The sequence below is a fragment of the Gadus chalcogrammus genome, chromosome 21 (genome assembly GCF_026213295.1).
Source record: "Gadus chalcogrammus isolate NIFS_2021 chromosome 21, NIFS_Gcha_1.0, whole genome shotgun sequence".
NCBI classification, from domain to species: domain Eukaryota; kingdom Metazoa; phylum Chordata; class Actinopteri; order Gadiformes; family Gadidae; genus Gadus; species Gadus chalcogrammus.
The window spans coordinates 5,636,729-5,660,347 of NC_079432.1; the positions used below are offsets into that span (position 1 = coordinate 5,636,729).

At 43.7% G+C, this 23,619-nt stretch overlaps 2 protein-coding genes and 1 pseudogene across 3 annotated transcripts in view; 2 read left to right on the forward strand and 1 right to left on the reverse strand.

The window, feature by feature from the left end:
• The first annotated feature begins 263 nt into the window (after window positions 1–263).
• On the forward strand, window positions 264–9,134 carry fkbp1b (FKBP prolyl isomerase 1B). Its single transcript, XM_056581690.1, has 4 exons — window positions 264–453; window positions 1,854–1,901; window positions 7,334–7,446; window positions 8,246–9,134. The coding sequence occupies exons 1-4, from the start codon at window positions 417–419 to the stop codon at window positions 8,372–8,374; spliced, it is 327 nt and encodes a 108-aa protein (XP_056437665.1). The 5' UTR covers window positions 264–416; the 3' UTR covers window positions 8,375–9,134.
• LOC130375146 (small nucleolar RNA U3) lies at window positions 5,860–5,984 on the reverse strand (annotated as a pseudogene).
• Window positions 9,135–9,733: 599 nt separating the features above from the next.
• Window positions 9,734–23,619, forward strand: part of mmut (methylmalonyl CoA mutase) — a 29,989-nt gene continuing 16,103 nt past the window's right edge. Inside the window, exons 1-7 of one of the 2 annotated variants that reach the window (XM_056581114.1) lie at window positions 9,734–9,832; window positions 10,419–10,871; window positions 11,463–11,830; window positions 12,961–13,118; window positions 15,502–15,673; window positions 17,395–17,643; window positions 21,183–21,294. In XM_056581114.1, coding sequence (XP_056437089.1) covers window positions 10,781–10,871; window positions 11,463–11,830; window positions 12,961–13,118; window positions 15,502–15,673; window positions 17,395–17,643; window positions 21,183–21,294 — 1,150 coding nt within the window. In that variant the 5' untranslated portion in view covers window positions 9,734–9,832; window positions 10,419–10,780. The remainder of the gene's footprint in view (window positions 9,833–10,418; window positions 10,872–11,462; window positions 11,831–12,960; window positions 13,119–15,501; window positions 15,674–17,394; window positions 17,644–21,182; window positions 21,295–23,619) is intronic. The other variant, XM_056581115.1, reaches the window with a different exon arrangement.

The window sequence follows — 23,619 nt, forward strand, 5'->3', positions numbered from 1 at the left end:
ACATGGGAGCACTGTTTAGCTGCAGTTTTGGTTTGGCTGCCTGGGTTGGGCTGCTCTGAAATTTGCAGTACAATCTGGGTCAAAATGTTTTTTTGATAATACAACATAATGTAACATGTAACAGCGGACAGTACACATTACACATGCACAACTAATACATTAAAGTATCGAGTCTCCTCGAGTAAAACAACAGGATAGTGATGATATTTGAGGGGGTGGGGGTGGTGGTGGTGGGGGGAGGTTATACATCTCTATCCGACAGTTTAATGACCACATCTTGGGTTGGCACAGTGCAGATGCTGGTGGTCGCTGAATGCATGCTCCCTCCGTGTTGAGCCCGTTAAGTGGCTGCAGCATTAGATTAGCACTCTTTATAGACTCAATGCTTTAGGAACCACGTCTCATTTAGTGCAGTAATGGGTGTGGAAGTGGAATCGATATCCCCCGGAGATGGTATGTAGATTTTTACGTGTTTGTGTGCGATGGCCAATGCCATCGTCGGTCTGTGATTGTTAACGCAACGTCAGTGCACATTTGCATCCTACAAGGAATGTTTACTTATCATGTTAAATATAGATATCCCTTATCGTGTGGGTCGGTGCATGGTGTGTGGTTTCAGTTACACCTCGTTTCTGTTGTCATCCTCCTCGCTTGACCTGACATATTTTTCTAGATCGCTCCACTCACTCCTGCGGCTCTCACATCACTGGGGTTGTCATGTGTGCTTTGTGTGTTTTGTAAATAAGCATTAACGACATGTATTCTATACATCCAAGAGGAGGGGGCGTACGTATAACAACGGGATACACAACGGCGTAGTTACATTGAAGGTTTCCGACTGAGGCTCATCGCTTCTGTGGTGAATGCGTACAGCCGATCATGTGTCTTGCCTAAGTAGCCATAGTTACAAATGGAAACACGGGTGTTACATTTTAAAGCGCATACGAGGGGAAACCTAAACGTCCACGGATGGTCGAGACAGTGATCGTCCACTCTACTGATCGTAATGCACTACATGGAGGTCTGAAGCAGCCCGACCAAGTCCATATGAGGAGTGTTTATAGATTATGTCCTCTTGACTGAAAATATGCACGTGAATTATGTTTTTTGTTGGAATTGTACAATCCCCCATTAATAAATCATTTCAGACATGTATAGTGTAGTGATGAATCATCAATCAAATAACATCAATAAAAGGTCATTGATACTGCAGCTCTGGTCGGGGTGCAACATAGGCCCAGCCCGGGAAGGCAGACGAATATCAGTTTTTATTTGCTCTGGCATACGCGTCTGGCCCCCTCCCGTTCAGACAGATTTCCATAAATCCTACAATGAAATGAGGAGAATGAAGTACCGTCTAACTACCACCTCTCTCCATTAATCCCACGGCAGATGCTCGGCATTACTTTGGTGGCAACCACTTGGGCTACAAATTAAAAGCTATAGTAAAGCTCGATCGATTCTTAAATCAGACAGACACAGACGTTGTCTAGACAGGGACTAGGGACATCTATGTGGGACCGGCAGGCGTTAGGCCAGCATCATGCACACTACACATGTTTAGTATACTGTGTAGTACACAAACGCACGTCAGGAATGTGATAGCCCTCTGTTCTCAAGGCTGCTAATTCAGAGGTATCTACACGCAAAAGTGCGAATGCTAGAAGGTACTTTGTAGCCTTCCACATACCACTCCATGAGGAGGATTTAACATTTGTGCCAAGAACACGTTGAAAGTCTTAATCCCCATTTTTCGACGAGGATATAAGATTAACAACGTCTGGGTCGTGGAAAAACACAATAACACATTCTTTTGTACTTTTTTTTCTGTCCCTTTTTACCCCCTTTCACAGGAAGAACATTTCCAAAGAAGGGCCAGACGTGTGTGGTGCATTACATAGGTAACGACTGCAGAGATACACTGGTCTCACCCAACAACATTCACACCTCTGCAGCTTTTGCTGTCTGCTTGGTCACCTTCAAATCTAGTCTTTTAGAAGTCACTTTAATCCAGTGTGATTTACAAGAATGGATGATGCATAATTATAGTATAGAATCAAAAGGAGAGGAAACACAAAAATGATTGTTCCTTTTTTTAATCAGTATGTTCTAGTTTCATTTTGAGATACATGTATTGAGGATACATTTAAGATACAAAGCGTGGTTTGAATTCAACATTTGAGATAAAAATAAGCAAAGTGCACATTGTAAATTCTTAGGGAAATGTGTCTTTAATAATTTATGGAGAATATATACTGGAGGTCTATTGAAATATGCCGTGGTTTAAGTTGTGCAAATTGGTTGCCTGCGTTTGCGTGTTCGGCTTTTTCATGTCTTGTGGGTTTTCCTGTCCGCTCTGAAAATGTCTTTAATGAAAAGGCACCAAGCCACCATTTAAATGCTAATACACAAACACACACACACACACACACACACACACACACACACACACACACACACACACACACACACACACACACCACACACACACACACACACACACCACACACACACACACACACACACACATACACACACACACACACACACACCGATTGGAGGGCGAGGCAATAAAGGGGCTGTTTGGGAGAACACATTTTTATCCCTTGGGCATGGGAGTCATGACAAGTAGGTCAGACAGAACGTCAACAAAAGGCAGGTTTCTTATTCTTCATCTTGCGGGAGCCCATCCCAGACCTCAGTACATTGTGTCCCCCCCCCCCCCCCCCCCCCCCCCCCCCAACAGAGCTCTCCCAGACGAGATAAGATCAATTTACCTCACCCATGGGGATATGGTAGTGCTCAGAGTGTTCAACTCCAAACCAAAAAGAACTGTGTTCGAACCCCAACGTCCTCATGCTCCTTAACGACATGTATCTCAATGCAGCTCAATGTCAGTTAAGATGAATTACTTCGTCTTAAATAGTAGTGAGCTTGCTTGTAAGTGGTTGCGTTTTTTTGTTGTTGTGTTGGGCGTTGGTCGGATGGCTACTCTTCGTCAGGAACAGCGCGGCAATGACTTAATTGTAGCAAAACAGGTTTTCACAAGGCCCCCAGTCTTTGGTTTATTAATATTGTTAAGATTGAATAATCCTATTCCATAATTATTGATTGCGTCATGCTCAGGGAAGAGGCGTCCCGGTAATTCATTTTGCAAATGCTTTCATCCAAAGCAACATTAAAGTTAATTCCGATGCACGTCTTCAAGCGGTGGCTCAGGAGGGGTAAAGCCTCTGGCTCAAGGTAGCCTGAGGAGACTGGGGATCAAACCGGGAGCCTTTCAGCAGGCAGGGGAACTCAACCTCTTCTTAAACATTGTTTCCGAGAGGCAGAAGGGTAGGTAGGGTCGCGCTTTATATTTAGAACTCCTACATATCAATGGAGTTTCCTTAATCAACCCTAATAGGCGACGTTTACGAACCCACGCAACACTGTACTGGGACCCCTGCCATCTTGGGGTATCACTCTCAACCACTGACATTCATAGTATGTAGAGTACACACACCCTCTCACATGCACACACACACACACACACACACACACATACACACGTGCAAGGTAGATGGCGTGTAACGTGTAAGGACCTTGGAGATCCTGCAAGCTCTTGGGCGGTTGCAGTAGGAGTGTTGCATCCGCTGTGGATGCTTAAATTAGCTCAGGCGGTCAACGCCATCAGCCTACACCCCCTCTTAGGTGCCGGGTGGACACGGGATCGACTTGAACCTTTCGCTCCAACGTAAAATAAACGTAAAGTTTGTTTGTTATTCTGCCCAACTTTGGATATAAATCTATGTTGTATTTAAGGTGTTCCTGTGGCTTTTACAATAGGGCCCTCATTGGACGTCGACGATTGTTGCCCTGTTAAGTCTTACACTTTCAGGATTAACATTACCTTGCCTTCATGGGCATATATATATCAGGGAAGGGGTCATGTTCTCCTGCCTGGTGTGTCATGCTTCCTCCATCTTCAGGTTAAGGTTATTATAAAGCAAGGGAAAAAGCAATTGATCCTTATTAGCAAGGGGTTGGGGAGTTCTGGTTGTGACAACAACAGAGAGGTTACCACTGACAACACAGGGGGATCCAAACGTTACAATCAACGTCATGGCTAAAAGGGGCCAGTGCTCCTTACCATGTTTGACCTCCTCCTCGTCGTCTTGGCGGGTGAAATGTGATGAAGCAAAGAGACTCACCGCAGCACTTTGGCGGGTCTGAGTGTCGCACAGAAATAGACCGGGAAAACACGGGTCTGCCGTTCAGGAGATAGCCAAGTCTCGGCTTCTGCAGGGGAGAATGCCTGGTGTTATGCAATGGGCCGTGGGAGTTTAGCGCTACGGTGTCTCACTCTTCTCTAATCTGTCAGCCGTGAAGAGCGAGGGAGACAGCCGGAGGAAGGAACGTTCAGCATTCATGTCTGTCACCAAGTGGTGTTTGACAATCTGATGCGCGAACTCTTAAGGGGTTCCTGGGATGGGATTCTACAGCAAAATCGTAGGGTTGTTCCAGGTGTGCTGCCTAAACCTGTGCAAAGAATACTATGCTAAAGAAGATTAGCATGTACATGTATATTTCTATAGACCTATTTCAATACGCGGTATACTCTTGTCGAACCAGCTAATACAAGCATTGAGATCAGACTCGAGGTACACATCTGAAACTAAGTAGATATTCTAGACAATGCTAAACCCAAACACAAACACACACACACATACACGCACTGGATTAATACTACGATGGTTGGCGGTGAACTGCATGTTTGTATTGTGTGGCTGTCCTGGGGAAAGTGAAGGAAAGCATGTGGGTGGGCTTTTAACAACTGATTGACATTTGACCTTGGCAGCCCCCAATTAGACCCCTCACCCAGCACCCAGCTTACCATACTTCTAGCTCTTTGCCCCGGGTCTCCCACGTTGGGTGAATTGAGTCGGTTGAGGGGGATTGGAAAGTCAAATGTCTTATTTCGCAATATCACAGTTTCAGCTTTGTTCAGACATCTCATTCCCACTTTTTGAAAACAGTTTTTGCTTTGACACGTCTATGTAGGTGCGTGCCGCCGACAGCTAGCCCTACACAAACACTATCCGGTTTCACCTGTGCGCGCGGGCCAGAGCAACTAGCCGACGTAGCCGGACACTGAGATGGGTAGCTACAGTGAGCAGGGTAAAAATAGCCTTGTGGCTAACTGCTGCTCCACAGCTAGCCGTATAGCAACACGGCTTTGAGCCGGGTAACACTCTCAGCACAGAGTTAGGGAGTGGACCCGGCAGGAAAGGGAGTGAACCATGAGCATTAGATTATCACAGAGAAGGACAGATAGACCTAGCACCACCCCTTTACATAGCCCCAGGCCAGGGAACATAATGATAAGATTGTCGGCTATCGGTTATGGGGTGTAGCCTAGTCTAGTCTAGTAGTCTACTCTAGTCCCTGAGAAGGGTTTGTGCCACTGTTGGTCAATCCCAAACTCCCAAATCGTCCACCCCAAGAGGTATGAGCATAAAGATTTGAGCGGGGTATTTTTAGGAGAGGTTTTTCTCGTTATTGCCAGCAATGAAGGGAAACGGCCTCACTGTAAGACACAACGTTGGATGCGAGGGCGATGTGCTCATAGAAACCATCCCACAAATAGCTTATGTAAAATACAATCAATGCTTATTTAATATCTGACCAATCTCGCTCACAGGATGTAGTATTGACAGACATAATAATAATAATAGTGCATTTTATTTATGGGCCCCTTTCTTGACACTCAAGGTCACCTTACAAAATCAAACATTCATAAGAGCAAGCAAAAACAACAACAACAATAATAAAACAGTGTACAAGAGAAAAGAGTGGGGTCATTCTAGTCCCAAGAATTCAACTGACTTAAAGGGACTTAAAGGGAGTAGGGTCAGATTCATCGTGGTTTGCTAGACCAAACACTTTAGAACAACATTTCTCGAGACAAGAACTATAGAAATTATCCCTGAAAGTATAGTCTGAATCCCAGTGAATCCTAGCAGGTGCCAACGGTCATGCTATGCATGAATGAACTCTGTGACTTCAGAACTGGAACATTACCAGATAACTGATATCTGGCAGCCAGGGGTTCTAAGAAGCTGACTAAGTTTAGTTGGATTGAAACGGGAGAGGCCGTACAGTATCAGGCCGGTGTTAACTCTAATTCTGAGCTGTTGCTTTATTTTTGTGTGACCGTTTATTACACACATCTTAATTTCATTTTGGAGATGGATGAATCACATGGACTTGTCTCATTGTTGCTTTCTTCAGAGACTTCAAAGATGGAGGTTGTGGGGTGTGAGCTTGATTTAAACCCGAGGTCTGATGACTACCCGGAATGTTATCTCACTCCTCATGACACAGAAAATATCATAGCTCAACTTTCCTCTCTCTCGCTCTCTCTCTCTCTCTCTCTCTCTCTCTCACCTCTCTCTCTCTTCTCTCTCTCTCTCTCTCTCTCTCTCCTCTCTCTCCTCTCTCCTCTCTCTCTCTCTCGCTCCTCTCTCTCTCTCTCTCTTCTGCCTTCCTTGGCCCCCAGTCTACCTTTTTTTATGGCTCTATCTACCTCTATCTACCTCCATCTCTCCTCTCTCTCTATCTCTCTCTCTCCTCTCTCTCTCTCTCTCTCTCTCTCTCTCTCTCTCTCTCTCTCTTCTAACTTTCCTTGGCCCCAGACTAACTGTGTTTGTTGTCTCTCTCTCCATTAACGTCTGGCAGACACTCTAACTTAGCCCCTAATGGGGTTTATCGTTGCTGGATGCGATAACAGTTCAGAGTGGCGCGGTACTGCGCAGTACTGCGGTATCCCTTTCCCCGTTTGGTCCTCCTTTATGTTTTTTCCAGCATACCGGTGTAGGAATGGCCTATTTAACATTGGGGTGGGGGTGGGGATGGAGGGGAAATAATCTTAACGGAACTAGGCCACTGCTTCCTGTACCATGTTTCCATTCTTCAGTCGGGTCATTTGAAAACAAGCCCCGGGGTCTTGACATGAGACGGATGTGAAATGGATTCCTATTTTGGGAGATAGCCCCTTTTAATAATATATATTTTCTAAAGATTAGCCTTTGATCAGGGAAAAACCTTATGCCACAACTTTATGACATGGAACTATTTGACTTGGACCTGGTATCGACTGAAGTGCTAAAGGCAAATAATATAGTGAAATGTAAATTGAGGACGTTAACCATGTACTAACAGAGTGATATTTTATTCAAATCATTTATTTGCAAAAAAGTATAATTACATTTCCATTTAAGCATTTGATGATGCAACTCTATTGTACCGGTTCGGTTGGTCTGTAATTACATGACTTTGCTTGTGGTTGCAGGTATGCTGCAAAATGGAAAGAAGTTTGACTCTTCACGAGACAGAAACAAGCCATTCAAATTTAAGATTGGACGGCAGGAAGTCATCAAGGGCTGGGAGGATGGAGTGGCTCAGGTAAGGAGGAGAAGCATTACATGTCATGCAGGTTAGGTTTGTCATTTGTTAATGCATTCAGGTCAAGTGCAAGGCAGTTCAGGTTTAGCTGTCTCCATTCACCACTACACTCCCCGTTGCCAAGTAAATGTAGTATGCTTGGGGAACAAATCGATTACCTTAATCAAACTTAAGTTCTCAAATGATAATGAATACTGATTTTTTGTAAATGGTTAAAGGGGACCTATTATGCTTTTTTCGACTTTTATGACCTATAAACGTTGTTATAATGATGATAGTCATTGTTTAACCATACACAAAAAACGATGTAGATTTTCGGGAAACTCTTCCTCTCATCTGGGCGCTTTCAGCATTCTCTGTCAACGCTCAGTTTCGTCCTTCTCATCCCCCTAGCCCCCCTCCTGCCAACCGAACTCGTTGTGATTGGTTACCTTCCTTGAACGCGCCGCGCGCGGGCAGATTTGACCAGGCATATGGGGGCGCGGCAGGAGTGCCTCTACGTAGATGATTTCCCCGGAAATGTGAACAAGTGATTCGCAAACGTTGTCCCGAGTGTTTAGCGCTCTGCACAGCCACACCAGACTGTCAGCAGGGAATACGTTGAAATGCATGTACGTCATTATTTGACACTTAGTATGGTGAAACATGGACTATCAATCATTATAACAACGTTTATAGGTCATAAAAGTCGAAAAAGCATAATAGGTCCCCTTTAAGATCGGTTCATTTGTGTTGCATCATGTAATCACGTAATGATTGACCCCTGAACTACTGCTATCCTCTCTCTTCCTTCTCCAAGATGAGCCTTGGCCAAAGGGCGAGGATTACCTGCACGCCAGACATGGCGTACGGGGCAACCGGTCACCCCGGGGTCATACCCCCCAACGCCACTCTCCTCTTCGACGTGGAGCTCCTCAAGCTGGAGTAGCGATGACCGTCATGGGTCAAAGGTCAAAAGCTTACTAGTAGAGAGATGGAAATAAGGGGGCTGCATTTGCCACAATCTATTCCCAAGAGGGATGTCACTTGTCACCAGGGTTGCTGCCTCCCACCTCATCGCCCCCCCCCTCAAGCTACCATTCTCTCTGTCCTTCGACTTCAATCCATCCTCTCTCTGGACCCATGGTTCGAGTGTCTACAGCCTGCTTTGTTGTCGCCACTGTACGTTTAGAAACTGCGATGAAGATACCGTAATTTCTTCCTTTGCCCTTTTTTCTCAGGCAAAGGAGCTTTTCTTTGGTCTTATTGTTTGTTTCAGTTGGTTGACCCGTGTGCTGTTTTTGCTTTATTTTATTGAATGTCCTATTATACTTTTATACTATCAGTACAGATGCACCTGACCTGAAGTCACACTACACTGCAATACAGAAATGTATAGTGCATTGCCTAACAGTCTTCTCATGCAGAGGAGTAACTAAAAAAAAGTACAAAGCTACTCTGTATTTCAACTGGGTATCAATGACTCTGCATTGATTGCCACTTTGATGCAATGTCTGTCCTGCTGATTGCTAATGAATTATACTTTCTTTAACATATTTTATATCCCTATAAAGTCTTGACTGCAATTGTTCTGCATATTGAATCCAAATCCAATATTGTACATAACTCAATTGAGACATGGCAACAATGGTTGTTTGTTTTCAACACATTAAATATGCTTCTTACTGTCTCGAGTTTGGTTTATCTCTGTGTGTGTGAGAAATTGTGTGTGTGTGTCGTGTGTGTGTCTGTTTGTGTGTGATGTGCATAAGGCGAGGGGTGAAATCGCCACCTAGTGGTTGTAGGTGTCACATTTATCAGAAATACAAATGAAAAACAACTGAGACTGATAGTTTAGATTATATTTTGTTGTACTCCATCAATTGTAATATTTATAATATAAAGACACACACTCACAAAAACACATAACGATTGCATGAAAAGTATAGACAACTCAAAAAACGAAAAGGCAAGAAGAGAGGCTGGAAATCGAGGCTAACGTTACATTAGAAGTATATAAATTGAATGATTATTATGTCAAAAGCTGTTCATTATTTAAAAATATGAACAACTGCTTACATTAAATTACTGGAATAGCCTAGAACATAATTTTTGGAATGCCACAACATGCTTGATCTCTAAAATATATTTTTACTCAGAAAATGTTATTTTATTTTAATGAAGACAGTATGTCACTATTACGTGGGGTCTGGGTTCTGGCATGAACCTATTAAGGGTTCTGGTTCTGGTCCGCTTCCCAAAATGTTGTTTAACTTCCGGTGTCATCGGTCAAAGGGTGCAGAATGATACTCGCTGCTGATTGGCTGTCTGTCAATGTTATGAGAATCCATTGGCTAGCATAACACACGCCTCGACTCAACTCTACTCCAACACAACGCACTACAAGGTCAGAAATGTGAATGTATTACAGTCCTGAGTTACTTTAAGAACAAATGCATGTTTAGCTTATCGAGTCAATGTTTTGCCCAACGATTGGCAACCCGAATAATTGTAGCGACCACATTTCAGATCACCCTCACGCTAACTTATGTTACACAAGTTATGCTATCCTTGTGTAACGTAGGACTTTCTCTGTGCTGATTGCGAATACTATTGCTCCATTTCCATGTGCGACTTCATTTTCTCGACTCTATTTTTGCTTTTTGACATGAAGGTGTACATGAGGTATGTCATTGGTATGCGGTCGTAGTTTAAAGGACATTTATTTACTGACCTTCAAGCCATCTCCTGACTTTGCCCTTGAACCTGACTTTCTCACACTTTGTCTGACACAAGCAGAGTATGAGTACGGTCTCACCGATAGAGACCATCAATAACAATCTGAGTGTATATAAAGTACAGTTTCTCCAAAATCGATGACTTTATCGTGGACAGTTGATATGCCACTACTCCAATCAAGCTCCACTTACAAGTTTAATAACTGACCACTGTCACTCATTGACGATACGGACTCCTCGTCTTTGTCGCACTAGGTGATCCCCTGCTTTGTCACCCCCAGGCGGCATCGAGCATGTTGACCGCACAGAAGGCATGCGCGGCCTTGGCTGCCAGACGGCTCCTCGGCGGCGTGTCTACCTGCTCCTCAACATCCTCCCCCATCAACTGCCAGTTCCACCATCCGCCTACGGACACACGCGACGAGCATGTGGAGCTACATCCCAAATGGCGTTCCAATTTGGCCAGAAACAACTCCTAAGGGAAAGAACCAGAGGACCTCATCTGGCGTACGCCAGAGGGCCTTAACGTGAAGCCAGTCTACACCAAGGCGGACTCGAACGCATCCGTGGATGAGCTGCCTGGCGTGTTTCCGTACACTAGGGGTCCCTATCCCACCATGTACTCCTCCAGGCCGTGGACTATCAGGCAGTATGCGGGCTTCAGTACCGTGGAGGAGAGCAATAAGTTCTACAGGGATAACATAAAAGGTGAGCAACAGACTAGAGGAGATGCTAATTAATGTGTACGTTTAAATGCATAGCGTGATAAATATTCACCTGGAGACATCCCTATGCCTATCCCATAGTTTGCTCTTTGACACAGAACATTTTTTTCACTGAAATTCACTTTGGAGAAAAGCCCAAAGTGAATTTAAATGGCCCAAAGTGAATCTAAATGACTAAATTTTAAGTAGATGCAACTATAAAATCGCCAAATAAGGTGAAAGAGCAAACGATATTAGTGCTAATACCAAAGACTTAAATCAGAGCCGTATCCCATTGTATCCCACATGCTCGATGATGAAGTCATATGGATTTGGTGACGTCATCAATCCATTATTTGTCCTTAGATGACCAGTTATTAGCCCTGTAGGATTGATTGTATGGAAGCCTTGCTGAATGGGCTTTAAACCGCTTCGGTGCCGGTCACAGGGGATGTCTTCAGAAACAGGTCATTAGTTCATTGACTGTAATGTGCAGGGATGGGAGTTGGGCTATTTTTACACTGTCATTTATCATTTTGACTGATTTCATCATATCCCTCCTCCATGACCATCCCCCGCCTCCCCCTCCCCCCAGCCGGCCAGCAGGGCCTCTCGGTGGCCTTCGACCTCCCCACGCACCGCGGCTACGACTCGGACAACCCCCGGGTCCACGGCGACGTGGGCATGGCGGGCGTCGCCATAGACACGGTGGAGGACGTCAAGCTGCTGTTCGACGGCATCCCCCTGGACAAGATGTCGGTCTCCATGACGATGAACGGGGCGGTCATCCCCGTGCTGGCCATGTTCATCGTGACGGGCGATGAGCAGGGCGTGGACAAGGCCGAGCTGACGGGCACCATCCAGAACGACATCCTGAAGGAGTTCATGGTCCGCAACACCTACATCTTCCCCCCGGAGCCCTCCATGCACGCCATCGCCGACATCTTCGCCTACACGTCCAAGGTACGTGTCGCTGTTGCCGTCGCCGTCGTTGAACCGTTGTGCAGAGTTGTGTTCTCTGGAGGAGCCTGTCAAAGCCGCCACGCCTCGTTTTGGTGGAGGGCCACTCCGAGAATTGTGGGGGTTATTTCAGGGAGGGGAGAAGGGACATTCCTCCGAACCCTGCAGGGGGTCAAGCCATCGGAGCGTGGGACACTTGAACCCTGGGTCTCTCATCCCACTGTTGCTGTTGGGAACCTCGACGTGAAGTGTCCACGTTCCGCAGCTGACAGAAAAAATGCCAACAAAAAATCCTTTGGAAGGGATAACATTATGAAATGAATCAAAGCGACACAAATGGTAAAAACTAAGCTGACCCACATGCCTTGTTTACTGAGATGAAGGTGGCAGCTGGGCTATTGTCGCTGTCCATCATGTACTCCTAATGTAACTGGTAAAGGTTACCAGCAGGGGGTTGGGGTTGTATGCTGGTGTTGTAGTGTGGCTGGGGCGGGTGTGTGAGGATAAGGCCTACATTTTTTTTTTGTTTGGTTCCGGTTTCCGACCGACCCTGTCAATTTATGTGCGACCCAAATTATTTTATGAGTTTTATAAAAAAAATATTTTTTTTTTATTATTTTTTTGGTACAGCACCTCTTCATTCTGTACAAGGATGAGCGAATTTTCTCGTTTTTAAATGAAAACAACCTACCTATCATTCGCTGCCGCTGGAAAAAATAAAATAAATTCCCTACCTACCCATGACCTCAACTGACAACCAACAGGAACCAAACTTTTTTTTTTTTTAGGCCTAATATGCTGTGCTTGTTGTGGGGGTGTGGTGCTGGTGAGGGGTAGCCTGTGTGTGCGGATGCTATGTTTGGCTTGTAGTATGGGTGTGCTGCTGTGGGGTTGTTCTCGTCAGAGGGTAGCCCGTTTATTAGGAGGGGGACCCAGGCTACAAGATGGCCTTTGTGTGATGGCGCCTATGGGACTGTGTGGCCTGTGTGGGGGGGGGGGCAGTCAGGGGACAGAAACGGAACGCCCATGGAGGTCCTGGCGAATGTGTTGATACTCGTACGAGGATATTCATGGTCTGTGAAGCACATAATTGATTGGATGACTTTGATTGAGTGTTGTGTTTCCCCCGACAGCACATGCCCAAATTCAACTCCATCTCCATCAGCGGGTACCACCTGCAGGAGGCGGGGGCAGACGCTATACTGGAGGTGGCGTACACCATCGCCAACGGCTTGGAGTACTGCCGCACAGGGCTCAAGGCTGGCCTCACCATCGACGAGTTTGCCCCCAGGTAAAGGCCGGTTATTGGGGATTTGTGTAAATGTCAATAGGTGTGTGTGTGTGTGTGTGTGTGTGTGTGTGTGTGTGTGTGTGTGTGGGTGTGTGTGTGTGTGTGTGTGTGTGTGTGTGTGTGTGTGTGTGTGTGTGTGTGTGTTTTCTCATGATTTTCACAACAAAATGAGCTGTAGACAAATAAACTGAAAAATATTCTATTTATGTGAACGTTGCAAGACAACGTAATTATGCGTCCTTCAAAAGTGAAACTGAAATGTGTTTTATTTTAGAAATAAAATCCCAAATAAAGAAGCTTAAGGCTTGCATGTACATGCTTTTCTTAAAGAGCCGGTGTGCCAACTGTTTCAGCTGGAATTCGAACACTTTGTGATTTAAAACAATGTGCTTTGGGCTGACCGTTTTAGAAAAGAGACGTGTTATCGCCATGGTTACGATCCAGTCCAACTTCATGAACATTTTTAGTTCCGTCGTTGTGTAACTGTTATGAGCATTTTAATAAGCGTTGTTGTATATGAAATCCGCCACACACCGTAGAGCTATACTACAGGTTTCCGGGAAGCCTAACCCTAACTCAGACACGGGTATTAAAAGATCGATTCTCACCATCACCATCCACACACACCCTAGCGTCATACTATATACACATATAATATTATGGCCTCATGTCTATTTTTGGAGGTCATCAGCCTCTTACAATATTTGCACGCTGTTTTGGTCATGTCCTTGATTTTCTCCCCGTTTTTCTCTTTAAACACAGAGAAGCCAAAATTGGCTCGTACGACGTCGATAGTAAAGTACCTTTTTTTTTTTAATTCGGTTATTTATATCGATGCCGAAACCTTGGATATAATTGTCTATGGTCCCCATTGTATATGTCACCATTTAGGGGCCAGTTCTCTCCAGACCCCCACTTAGGTCACATAGGTCAGAGAATTCCCTGTCTCCTTCTTTGACTCAATCCATACTCTTCTCCCAGATTTCCAGCGTGTATCCCTGCTTTCTCTCGTTTCTTCCCATTACCTCATTGTGAAGAGTGTAAGACTCTTGCGCTCTGTTTTTTCATCCATTGTGTATAAGTGAAATGCACCACAATACGCGACACTGCGCAGACAGGCTATTATCAAAATAATAGAGTTGTGTTCTCGTCAGTACAAGCTACTCCCTTTTGCCAAGACTTTTACCTGCATTGAGTTTGCGAGAGACAGAGAAAAAAAAAAGCCATTAGTGCTGCCCATTCTTCGTCTTCTTGTAGTCTGTGACTTAAAATTGATTGTAATCTACTGTCTGCCCACAAGATGAGTCCTTCTCCCCAGCTACATCATACCAATTCCACCTTTAGCCCCTTGATTGACAGCCCCTACAAGGCACTGCTTTGTTCCCCTGTCACTTTCCCACATGATAATTCCTCCGGTTGGTCGGCCAATTTTTCTTTCTAGTTCCTTTCTTTCCAATTTCCAAGATAGCGGTGTTCTCGTCTCTTCATCAACATTGCGTAACGAAACGCTGTGTCGCCCATGTAGTCCAAAACTCTATCGATTTGTACTGACCTCATTCGTGTCTGGCTGGAAGGAAAATGTTCGCGACTCTGAAAGACCTGACCCTCGGGGGCTAAGCTGTGGAGGACGCTATGCTGTGAATACAACGGCCCTTCCTGCGTTATAGAGGGCATTCTAAACATCAGCCTTTGATTTAATTAATAGCTTAAGGTCCCAGTGTACTTCCAATTATCCTAACCTTTTAGTGTGGTAACTGATTTGAATTTGAACGGCATAACTGCTGGGAATTAATCATTGAATTGGACGTGTAGAGGTTTGATCACTCCCTCATTGATAGATATGTTAAGTTTGTGTTACAGGTCATTCAGTGGGTGGCATGGATTGGTATGGGGTGTGCCTGATACACTACACGATTTTCCGCTCAGCCGTCTTCTTTGAGAAATGTTTTGTGACACAGGGGAAATCGGACTCATTCCTTCCATTTTTTTGAGTTTCCAAAAGCGTATTTTGTTGGAGCAGACTATAAAGCAAACTGACATGAATGTATCTTTCTGAAATATGAACATCCATTTATACCCCCCCATTTTTACCATTTAGGAAAAATCTCATTTCAGGTCGTAAGCTTACAAAAGTCCAAACAGATCTACTCTTGTTTGCTTGACTTTGTTGGCATATTTCAACCATACCCCTAGTTGGGCTGGGTGTTTGGTTCATGTTCTTTTTTTACGTCTATCTGTGTTCAACCGGTCTCATTATGAACCCGGTATGTTAGCAGTGGGTGAAATTCATCTTTTTTTTTTTTTTTCATAATTTGCTTTGTTTTAAATTGAGATGAAACGGTCAAACGCTGCTTATCCTCGTTGTGCGTGCGTGTGCCCGCAGGCTGTCATTCTTCTGGGGAATCGGCATGAACTTCTACATGGAGATCGCCAAGATGAGGGCCGCCAGGCGCCTCTGGGCCACGCTGATCCAGGAGCAGTTCCAGCCCACCAACCCCAAATCCCTCCTCCTCCGTACCCACTGTCAGACCTCCGGCTGGTCCCTGACGGAGCAGGTGATCACACGCTGAACCAGGGTGTCCGCGCATCCTTAAAAGTCTTAAAAAGTCTTAAATTCATGTTCCTAAATTTAAGGCCTTAAAAAGTCTTTAATTCATGTTTCTAAATTTAAGGCCTTAAAAAGTCTTAAATTCGTTAGAAATATGGTGGTCTTAAATACTGTAACTAAATTTGTCGGGGCGGGACTATTAATTTATTAATTTTTCTCGTGGGACATCTCAGGCTTCTTTCTTGCTAGCTGCATATATAAACGATTATCTGCATGCTTGCTAGCTAGTTTGCGACAATGGGTAGGTGCAATTTCAAGGACAGTTGGCTGGAAGACGTTCGTTTCCGAAGTTGGCTCGCGTCTGTTGCCAACCCCCACCATCACTCGTTTTAGGTCTTAAATTTTATTGAAGGTGGTATTAAAAAAGGTCTTAAATTTGACTTGCTGAAACGACCTGCGTCACCCTCGTCTGAATCACTGTGAACGTCACAGGCAGAACCCCGTCTATGGGCCTACTTGGTCGGCCTACCTGGTCATTATCTCCCCCCCAGTGTGCCTGGCTCACACTGTTGAGATTGAGAGTGGTCATTTGAAGAAGGTCAATTGTAGACGCTTTTCACAGTGGTGAAATCGTAACACAGTGGGCGCTACTCGCCGCGCATATAATGGGTCTGCTGGCAAACCTTCTATACGAAGGGAATGGGTAGTGAAGTAGTGAAGGTGACGCACGTTAACCATGGGCCATTCTCTCAGAGCTTTAATATTTTGATCGTCGTGCTCTGTGTTTCCCCCAATGAGCTCCATGCAATGGCTGGGATCAAACAATACCCATAAAAGGCTGCAACCTCAATCAACTCCCGTTGAGTTGCGTACATGGTCTTTCCAACACGACTCGGTTCGCTAATAATTGATGGGTAACCTTTCACCCAGTTTCCCCTCCTCCGCTAACCTAGCCTTGCTTACGCTTTCCCTTCGGTGGATACCTTTGTCCATTTCCTTGACAATGTTTTCTAACCATTAAATCAGGGCCAGACCTGCATTGGCATTCTAGCCCTCGAGAATTATACTGAATAGGGCAATATTGCTGCATACTGTTGAATGGAGTATAGGATGATCTTTCCAAGACCCAAGAATCTCGCCAGGAGACCAACCAAACACTCTGTGTCCTCCCGTGCGTGGGTTTATGTTTTCATCTCATTCATGCAGCATAGAAAAAATTAAGATTTGGATTATAATCATTCAATGGGTAGATCAATCCTCCCACTGTATATAGTAGCAGATCCATAATTAGGGTTTTAACCCATCCCTTAAAAGGGTCTATTGGTGTGGTACTGTATCTGTCTTTTTTTTTTATTGTCTAAGCCTGCTGATCCATAATTAAATTCCAATGTTTACAATAAATGTGGCATGATACTTTGATAGTCCTTGTCTAGCATCTCATCTGATCGAATCCATATGTTTACCTTTTGAACACATGGATTTGAATGTCTGATATCATATTCTATATATTCATTGATTATTGTTTTATTTAATGATCGCTACTCTCCTGAGCCGTCTCGCAGCCGTCTCGCAGTACATTAAGTAATGTTATTTCCCATTCTTTCATTTTATTAATTAATTTAAAGCCAATTTACAAATTGAGTTCACATTGACGACGATGATGATGATGGTGGTGAGGATGATGAAGACAATGACGCTGACGATAATACCTTTGTGTATATCGCCCAGGACCCGTACAACAACGTGGTGCGCACGGCGATCGAGGCCATGGCGGCGGTGTTCGGAGGCACCCAGTCCCTCCACACCAACTCGTTCGACGAGGCACTGGGCCTGCCCACCATCAAGAGCGCCCGCATCGCCCGCAACACCCAGATCATCATCCAGGAGGAGTCGGGCATCGCCAAGGTGGCGGACCCCTGGGGGGGATCCCACATGATGGAGTCCCTGACCGACGACGTCTACGCCACCGCCCTCAAGGTGGGTGTTTAGTCATTCCCCCAGTGAAGGAGTGGTTTAGGGCTGAATGATTTGGGGAAATAATCCCCAAATCGCATAATAATTGTGATTATTTCGACCAATATTTCAGTAGTTTTTTTTTTTTTTTAATTCCTTATGTTCTGTATTATTCACTAAACAAGCAATCAATCATTCTATAGTATGACCGACACAACATTTGAAGCAGTCAACAATATATAGGCCAGGCCTATGCGTTGAGATGAATTGATGTATAGACATATATTGTATTATAACATCTTTATTTTAACTTTTGAATTGTGAAAGAAAAAATGTATATGGATCTTACTGAACCCGAGTCAGTAACGGCAATAAATCACCAAAAATTATAAAATTAAATTTATCACAGCCTTTGCGATTTGCAAATCGCATTCTATCACATTGTGATTTTGGTTTGAATTTGATTAATCGTTCAGCCCTAGAGTAGTTTGACTGACTGGCCGGCCGGAAGGGACTTAGTTTAGAATCCCCTTGTGCGAAGCCGCATGTCTCTCCAGGTTTTGAACCCAAAACCGTTTTTTGTTTTTGTTTTACATTTAGGGCATTTAGCAGACACTTTTATCTAAAGCCATTTCCAATAAGTCCATTTGTCATAAGAAGTTGAAACAACAAAATGTCGGTGAAGTAAGGAGGTTCATTGAACCAAGTGCAAAGCATTAACAGTCCCATGGTATGCTACTTTATGGATTCTTATATATACTGTATAGGTGTTAGTGGGCCCTTAATACAGTATTCGAAGAGGTTCAAGAAATTCAGCTTTGGTGCAGAATTACAGCCACTACGAGCCTTTCCACAAACGTGCTGTTTTTCTAGAGGCGGGTCAAGGTGGAGGGTGGGGGTGTGGCCCTGAACAGCTTGCGGCCACAGTACCATGCGCTCTGTTTACAGTTGTTGTATCGCAATGGCTCTGTTTACCGTGGATGTATCACGAAAGACACTTATAGTATAACACCATGTTATGTGTGGATTGTGAAGCTCTGTCTGAGCAGTGGTTTATTTAATGCCCGTGTCCGGGTAAGGCTTCCCCGAAACTTGTAGCATAACACCATGTTAAGTGTGGATGGTGAAGCTTCACCTAAGAAGTGATTTATTTAATGCCTGTATGATTCTTTTATTTAATAATCACTTCATACACATCGCTGATTATATCATATAAAACAACGGTACTAGAAACGTATCACAAAGTTGGCGTGGGACATCACTCCCCCCTTTTTTTCATACAACCCTATCGACCCAGAATGCATTATTTTTCATCTCCTAATATTCAATTCCGGCTGAGACTGTGGGTTCACTGGCTCTTTAAATCCAAAAGAATAATGCATGATAAAAAAGGCGAGGGAAGGGTGGTTTGTTCCTTTATGCATGGCGGATCACTACAGTATCTAAAGCCCTAGAAGGATGGTTATAGGGAAGGCAGGGAGCTTGAGAGATGCACAGCAATCCTCGTTGTGATCATTGTGAGATCCATAAGGAAAACAGGCTGAAGCTAATCTCAAGAACATCTGAACCAAGAAACAAATTTCCTATAGAACTCCATCAGTAGCACACTTTTCCTATCTTGTCTTGGTAACTCCTTTGAAGTCTACTTCATTTTATTCCTTGGTTAAGCCTCCTTGCCCTCTCTAAGAGACCCAAACAAATCAATATGGTCTACTCATGTGATTAGACGCGTGATTGTCCATGTCGGAACATACGACACTGCTCGTGAGCAGTCTGAGCTCATAAAAAAAGATTTTAACGACCTCTTTTATTTTTTAAGTTCCTGTGACAAGAGTGTCTACTTTTCTGGTCCCATCCCCTCTCTGGGCCGTGGAGTGGGGCGTTTTAGCAGACTTCTCAGCCTCCACACCTGGCTCCAGTCCACCTGCACAGCTCTAAAATTTGGTTTTATTAATAATTTCGATCTGTTTTGGGACCGTTCACGTTTATTCAGGCCAGACGGTATTCACCCTAACTGGTGGGGTAACCAAATGCTAACGGCTAACCTACAGCACACTGTTCAATCAACCTCACATGCATGACTTCTCCCCGAAACATCCGCCCACTCAGACCACTGTTCCCCCCGTCAGTTCCCCCTGCCAGTCACATCTGTCGCTGACACTCGCACCGGAAAGCCTCCCTATACAATCCATCATTACACAGGCGGATCCGGATCTTTCTCGCACCATTTCCATTAGTAATAGGGTTCCTGTAACGATTAGATGCCTACCGGCCAAACTCAACAGGAATCCTCAACACAGAAATATTAATAACTTAACAATGATCCGGACCATAACCCCAGTAAAGGTTTTGGCCCAGCATAGACCTTTTTAAGATGGCTTTTTAAATGTAAGATCTCTCTCTGATAAGACTTTTATTTTAAATGATTTTATTTTTTCTGCTGAGTTGGATTTCATGTTTTTAACCGAATCCTGGTTACAATTCGATCAATTTTAAATCTGTGACGCTGAAACTTTGTTACATTCTTTCATCTCCTCACGACTTGATGATTGTAACAGCCTTTTTACCTTGAGCCAGAAAACACTCAAACAGCTACAGACTGTCCAAAACTCAGCTGCCAGGCTTTTAACAAGATCTAGAAAATGTGACCATATCACACCTGTTCTAGCGTCTCTACATTGGCTTCCCGTTTGTTTTAGGATTGATTTTAAGATTTTATTGATTACTTTAAGGCTCTACATGACTTGGCCCCAGCATATATTTCAGAGCTTTTAGTCCCCTATGTGCCATCTCGTAGTCTGAGGTCCTCAGGCAGTAGACTGCTGTTTCTCCCAGTGTCCAGGCTCATAACTAAAGGGGACAGAGCTTTCTCCATACGGGTACCGAAGCTCTGGAATGACTTGCCTGAGGAAATTAGGTTGACTGAGTCACTAACCATTTTTAAATCTCTCCTCAAAACCCACTTTTACCGGAGAGCCTTTCCAGATTTCATTTGAGCCTGCCTTTGTTTTTATCCTGTCTTCTTTCTGTACATGTATTTTATGCTCTTTGTTTTAATTTGTGTTTTTATTGTTCAGCACTTTGTAACTGTGTTTTGAAAAGTGCTGTATAAATAAGTTTATTATTATTATTATTATTACTGAGGGACATTTCAGCTTGGCTGGGCCAACAGGCGGAGAAGGAGATGGCATGGCATTGTGCTGATGTTTTCATCCACAGCAGTGTTTTGTGCACTTTGTTGATGTGCAAGTGTGCGTTACTGACGTGCGCAGTGCTGAAGTGCAGGGTGCTGACGTTTCACATGGCCATGTATCCAGAGTTTGGATGCGTGCACACACACAGCATTGATCCACATAATACCGTTGCTTCTGTTTTACACAAAACACGAACGAATGCTACCTCCTATGATCAAGTCACTTGTTGTGTTCCGTTTCTCTTCATGCTTCCTGCATTTAGTTTGAAGCCATTCATGAGCTCGTGCTATGCCACCTGCCGTATCATGTATTCTTCTACTGCTCTTTTTTCTGTGTAGTATATCAATGATCTCTGTTTTTTCTTTGTAGTTCATTGAGGAAATCGAGGAAATGGGAGGCATGGCCAAAGCTGTGGCAGAGGGAATTCCTAAACTACGCATTGAGGAATGTGCAGCGCGAAAGCAGGCTCGCATCGATTCAGGTACTCATTGACCCACACACCCATAAAAGACTCATTGTAAGAGATGTGCAAGGACTACACGTCAATGCATTCCAAGCTTTGTAGAAAAAAACGTTGATTCTGTTATCAAGAATTATGCTCTTGTGTCAACATAAAAGCTATCTATATATCGATCTATAATATCAAATATAGTGTTCGGTAGTTCTAAACGCCGTACATAATTTATAGTAACTGCCAAATGTGTTTTTATACCCACCTCGTGCATGTGGCATGAATCTATTCACCTTTCAACCTGTCCGCCTTCATCTATAATATAGTGTCTATATATCCGATAGATTTCCCTTAATCCTCTTTTCCCCCTGTTTTTTATTAACCCTTAATGAGACAGCACATCACTCACTCAGGCATGGCATGTCTTAAGCCCAACTGATCAGCCACAGACTCTCTCAGCCACGTGCCTCAAAGCGCTTGGGGGGGCTCTTTCATCCCATCAGCTATCAGACTTTATAACACCTCAATCCCCCGCTCCCAACGTCCCCAAAGCCCCAACAGCTCCTTTTTCCCGAACTGATTAAGGCCTAAACCCCACACCTAAGGACTGCACCTACTGTTAACCTTGTTATTTGTTATTTATTTGATACATTTTTCGATTACTTCAGGGTCCCGCACATTTGGCACATTTATATTTATACTTATTTTTATATTATACCTCATAGTTTCATCGTACTTATTTATTTACTTAACAACACAGGTCACCTACAAACGGAGAGTTACATGTATATAGTATGTTTGTTTTATCTTATCTTATTAAATAGTTTTGTACTATAATTATTTCAATTAGTAAATGTATTGTATATATACTGTTTTTTTCGCACTTCTCTTTTCCCACTGTACTGCTGGTCACCTGTGAATTTCTCCCAAGGGGGATTAATAAAGGACTATCTTATCTTATCTTATCCCTGTTAAGCTTCAGGAGGGAAAAAAACACCAGGAGTTGAAGTGCACCTTGGGAAACGTATTAGGGACATCGCTTCCCCTAGTGTGCTCGCAAAGCGCACCTTGCCGGGTGGTTTCTATGTGTCTGCTGGCACCAGAAGGGTGTACATACAGTTCATTTGTTTACAGTAATGAGCATGGGAAATTTTGGGAGAGATTGAACATGATAAGTATAATCTTTAAAACAATTATTTACATAATAATAAAAAATATATTATATCAACAACCACCCTATACAGTAAAATCACATAACACAAATACTACAACAATCGAAAAAGGTCTGTGCCTCCAAACCATGCATCTTCCCACTCCCTCCCCTCTCCCAATCACAAACGTTGTAGTAGGACCAAAAGAGCCCATGCCTCTATTGAACACGTTTTGGGGCTCTAGAGTCAATAACGGTGACACTACTGAAATTGTTGCAAAAATGTATGTATGCATATTGACATTTTTGCTAAAAAGACATTCCTTAAAAATAAATAGAGATATATTTTTCAAAATTAAAGGTTTCAGTAAGACCATAAAGAGCCCATGCCTATATGGTAAACGTTTTGGGGCTCTAGAGTCAATAATGGCAACACTATTGAAATTGTTCCTAAATAAAAAAATCCTCAAAAATAAGAGATATATTTTTTTTCAAACTGAATGTTGTAGTTGGACCATAAAGAGGCCATGCCTCTGTGGAACGAGTTTTGGGGCTCTAGACAGCTCATAGAAGCCAATGCAATTCACCGTTCGCTAAAAACGACTCGTTTGGATGAAAACAATGTTGTAGCTGGTTCTCTAGGTTACTACATTTAGCTAGAGGTGTCAATTGTGTCGCAACGATGTTTCACTGATGATCTATTGAACCGCAAACTCAGAATCTGCCAATTTATTTCCAACTTTACGGAAGTTCCTCTGCGTTTATACGCTTCATATCCAATTGCCCTGGATATAAAGCGTCCGTAGCGCAAAATAATATGATGCTAAAGAGAAGACGGAGCTCTCCTCTCCTCTCCGTTGATATGCTTTACTCAGGTGTGTGAATTGACCTTGATATGAAGCATCTGTGGCGCAAAATAATAGAACATTATTTTTTTAATGAGATAAGGCGGAGCTCTCCTCTCCTATCCGTTTATATGCTTTACTCACAAGGGTGTGAATTGACCCTGAATATGAAGCGCATATCCAGCGTCGTAGCGCACGGAATGTTTTATTATTTTGCGTAGCGCAAAGTAATAAAACATTCGTATTTTAAAGAGATAAGCTGAGGCTCTCCTCTCGTTAAAAAAACAAAAACAACATTTCAGCAGTAGATGCATATAGGGGTAACACCAGTGGCGGTTTTAGACAGGCGAACCAGGCAGC

Excerpts from the sequence above, each read along its gene's own strand:
- fkbp1b (XM_056581690.1), top strand. The coding sequence starts at position 417 with ATGGGTGTGGAAGTGGAATCGATATCCCCCGGAGATG. Across the intron at positions 1,902-7,333 it reads GTGTGTGGTGCATTACATAG|GTATGCTGCAAAATGGAAAG; the intron begins GTAACGACTGCA and ends TTGTGGTTGCAG. Across the intron at positions 7,447-8,245 it reads GGGAGGATGGAGTGGCTCAG|ATGAGCCTTGGCCAAAGGGC; the intron begins GTAAGGAGGAGA and ends TCCTTCTCCAAG.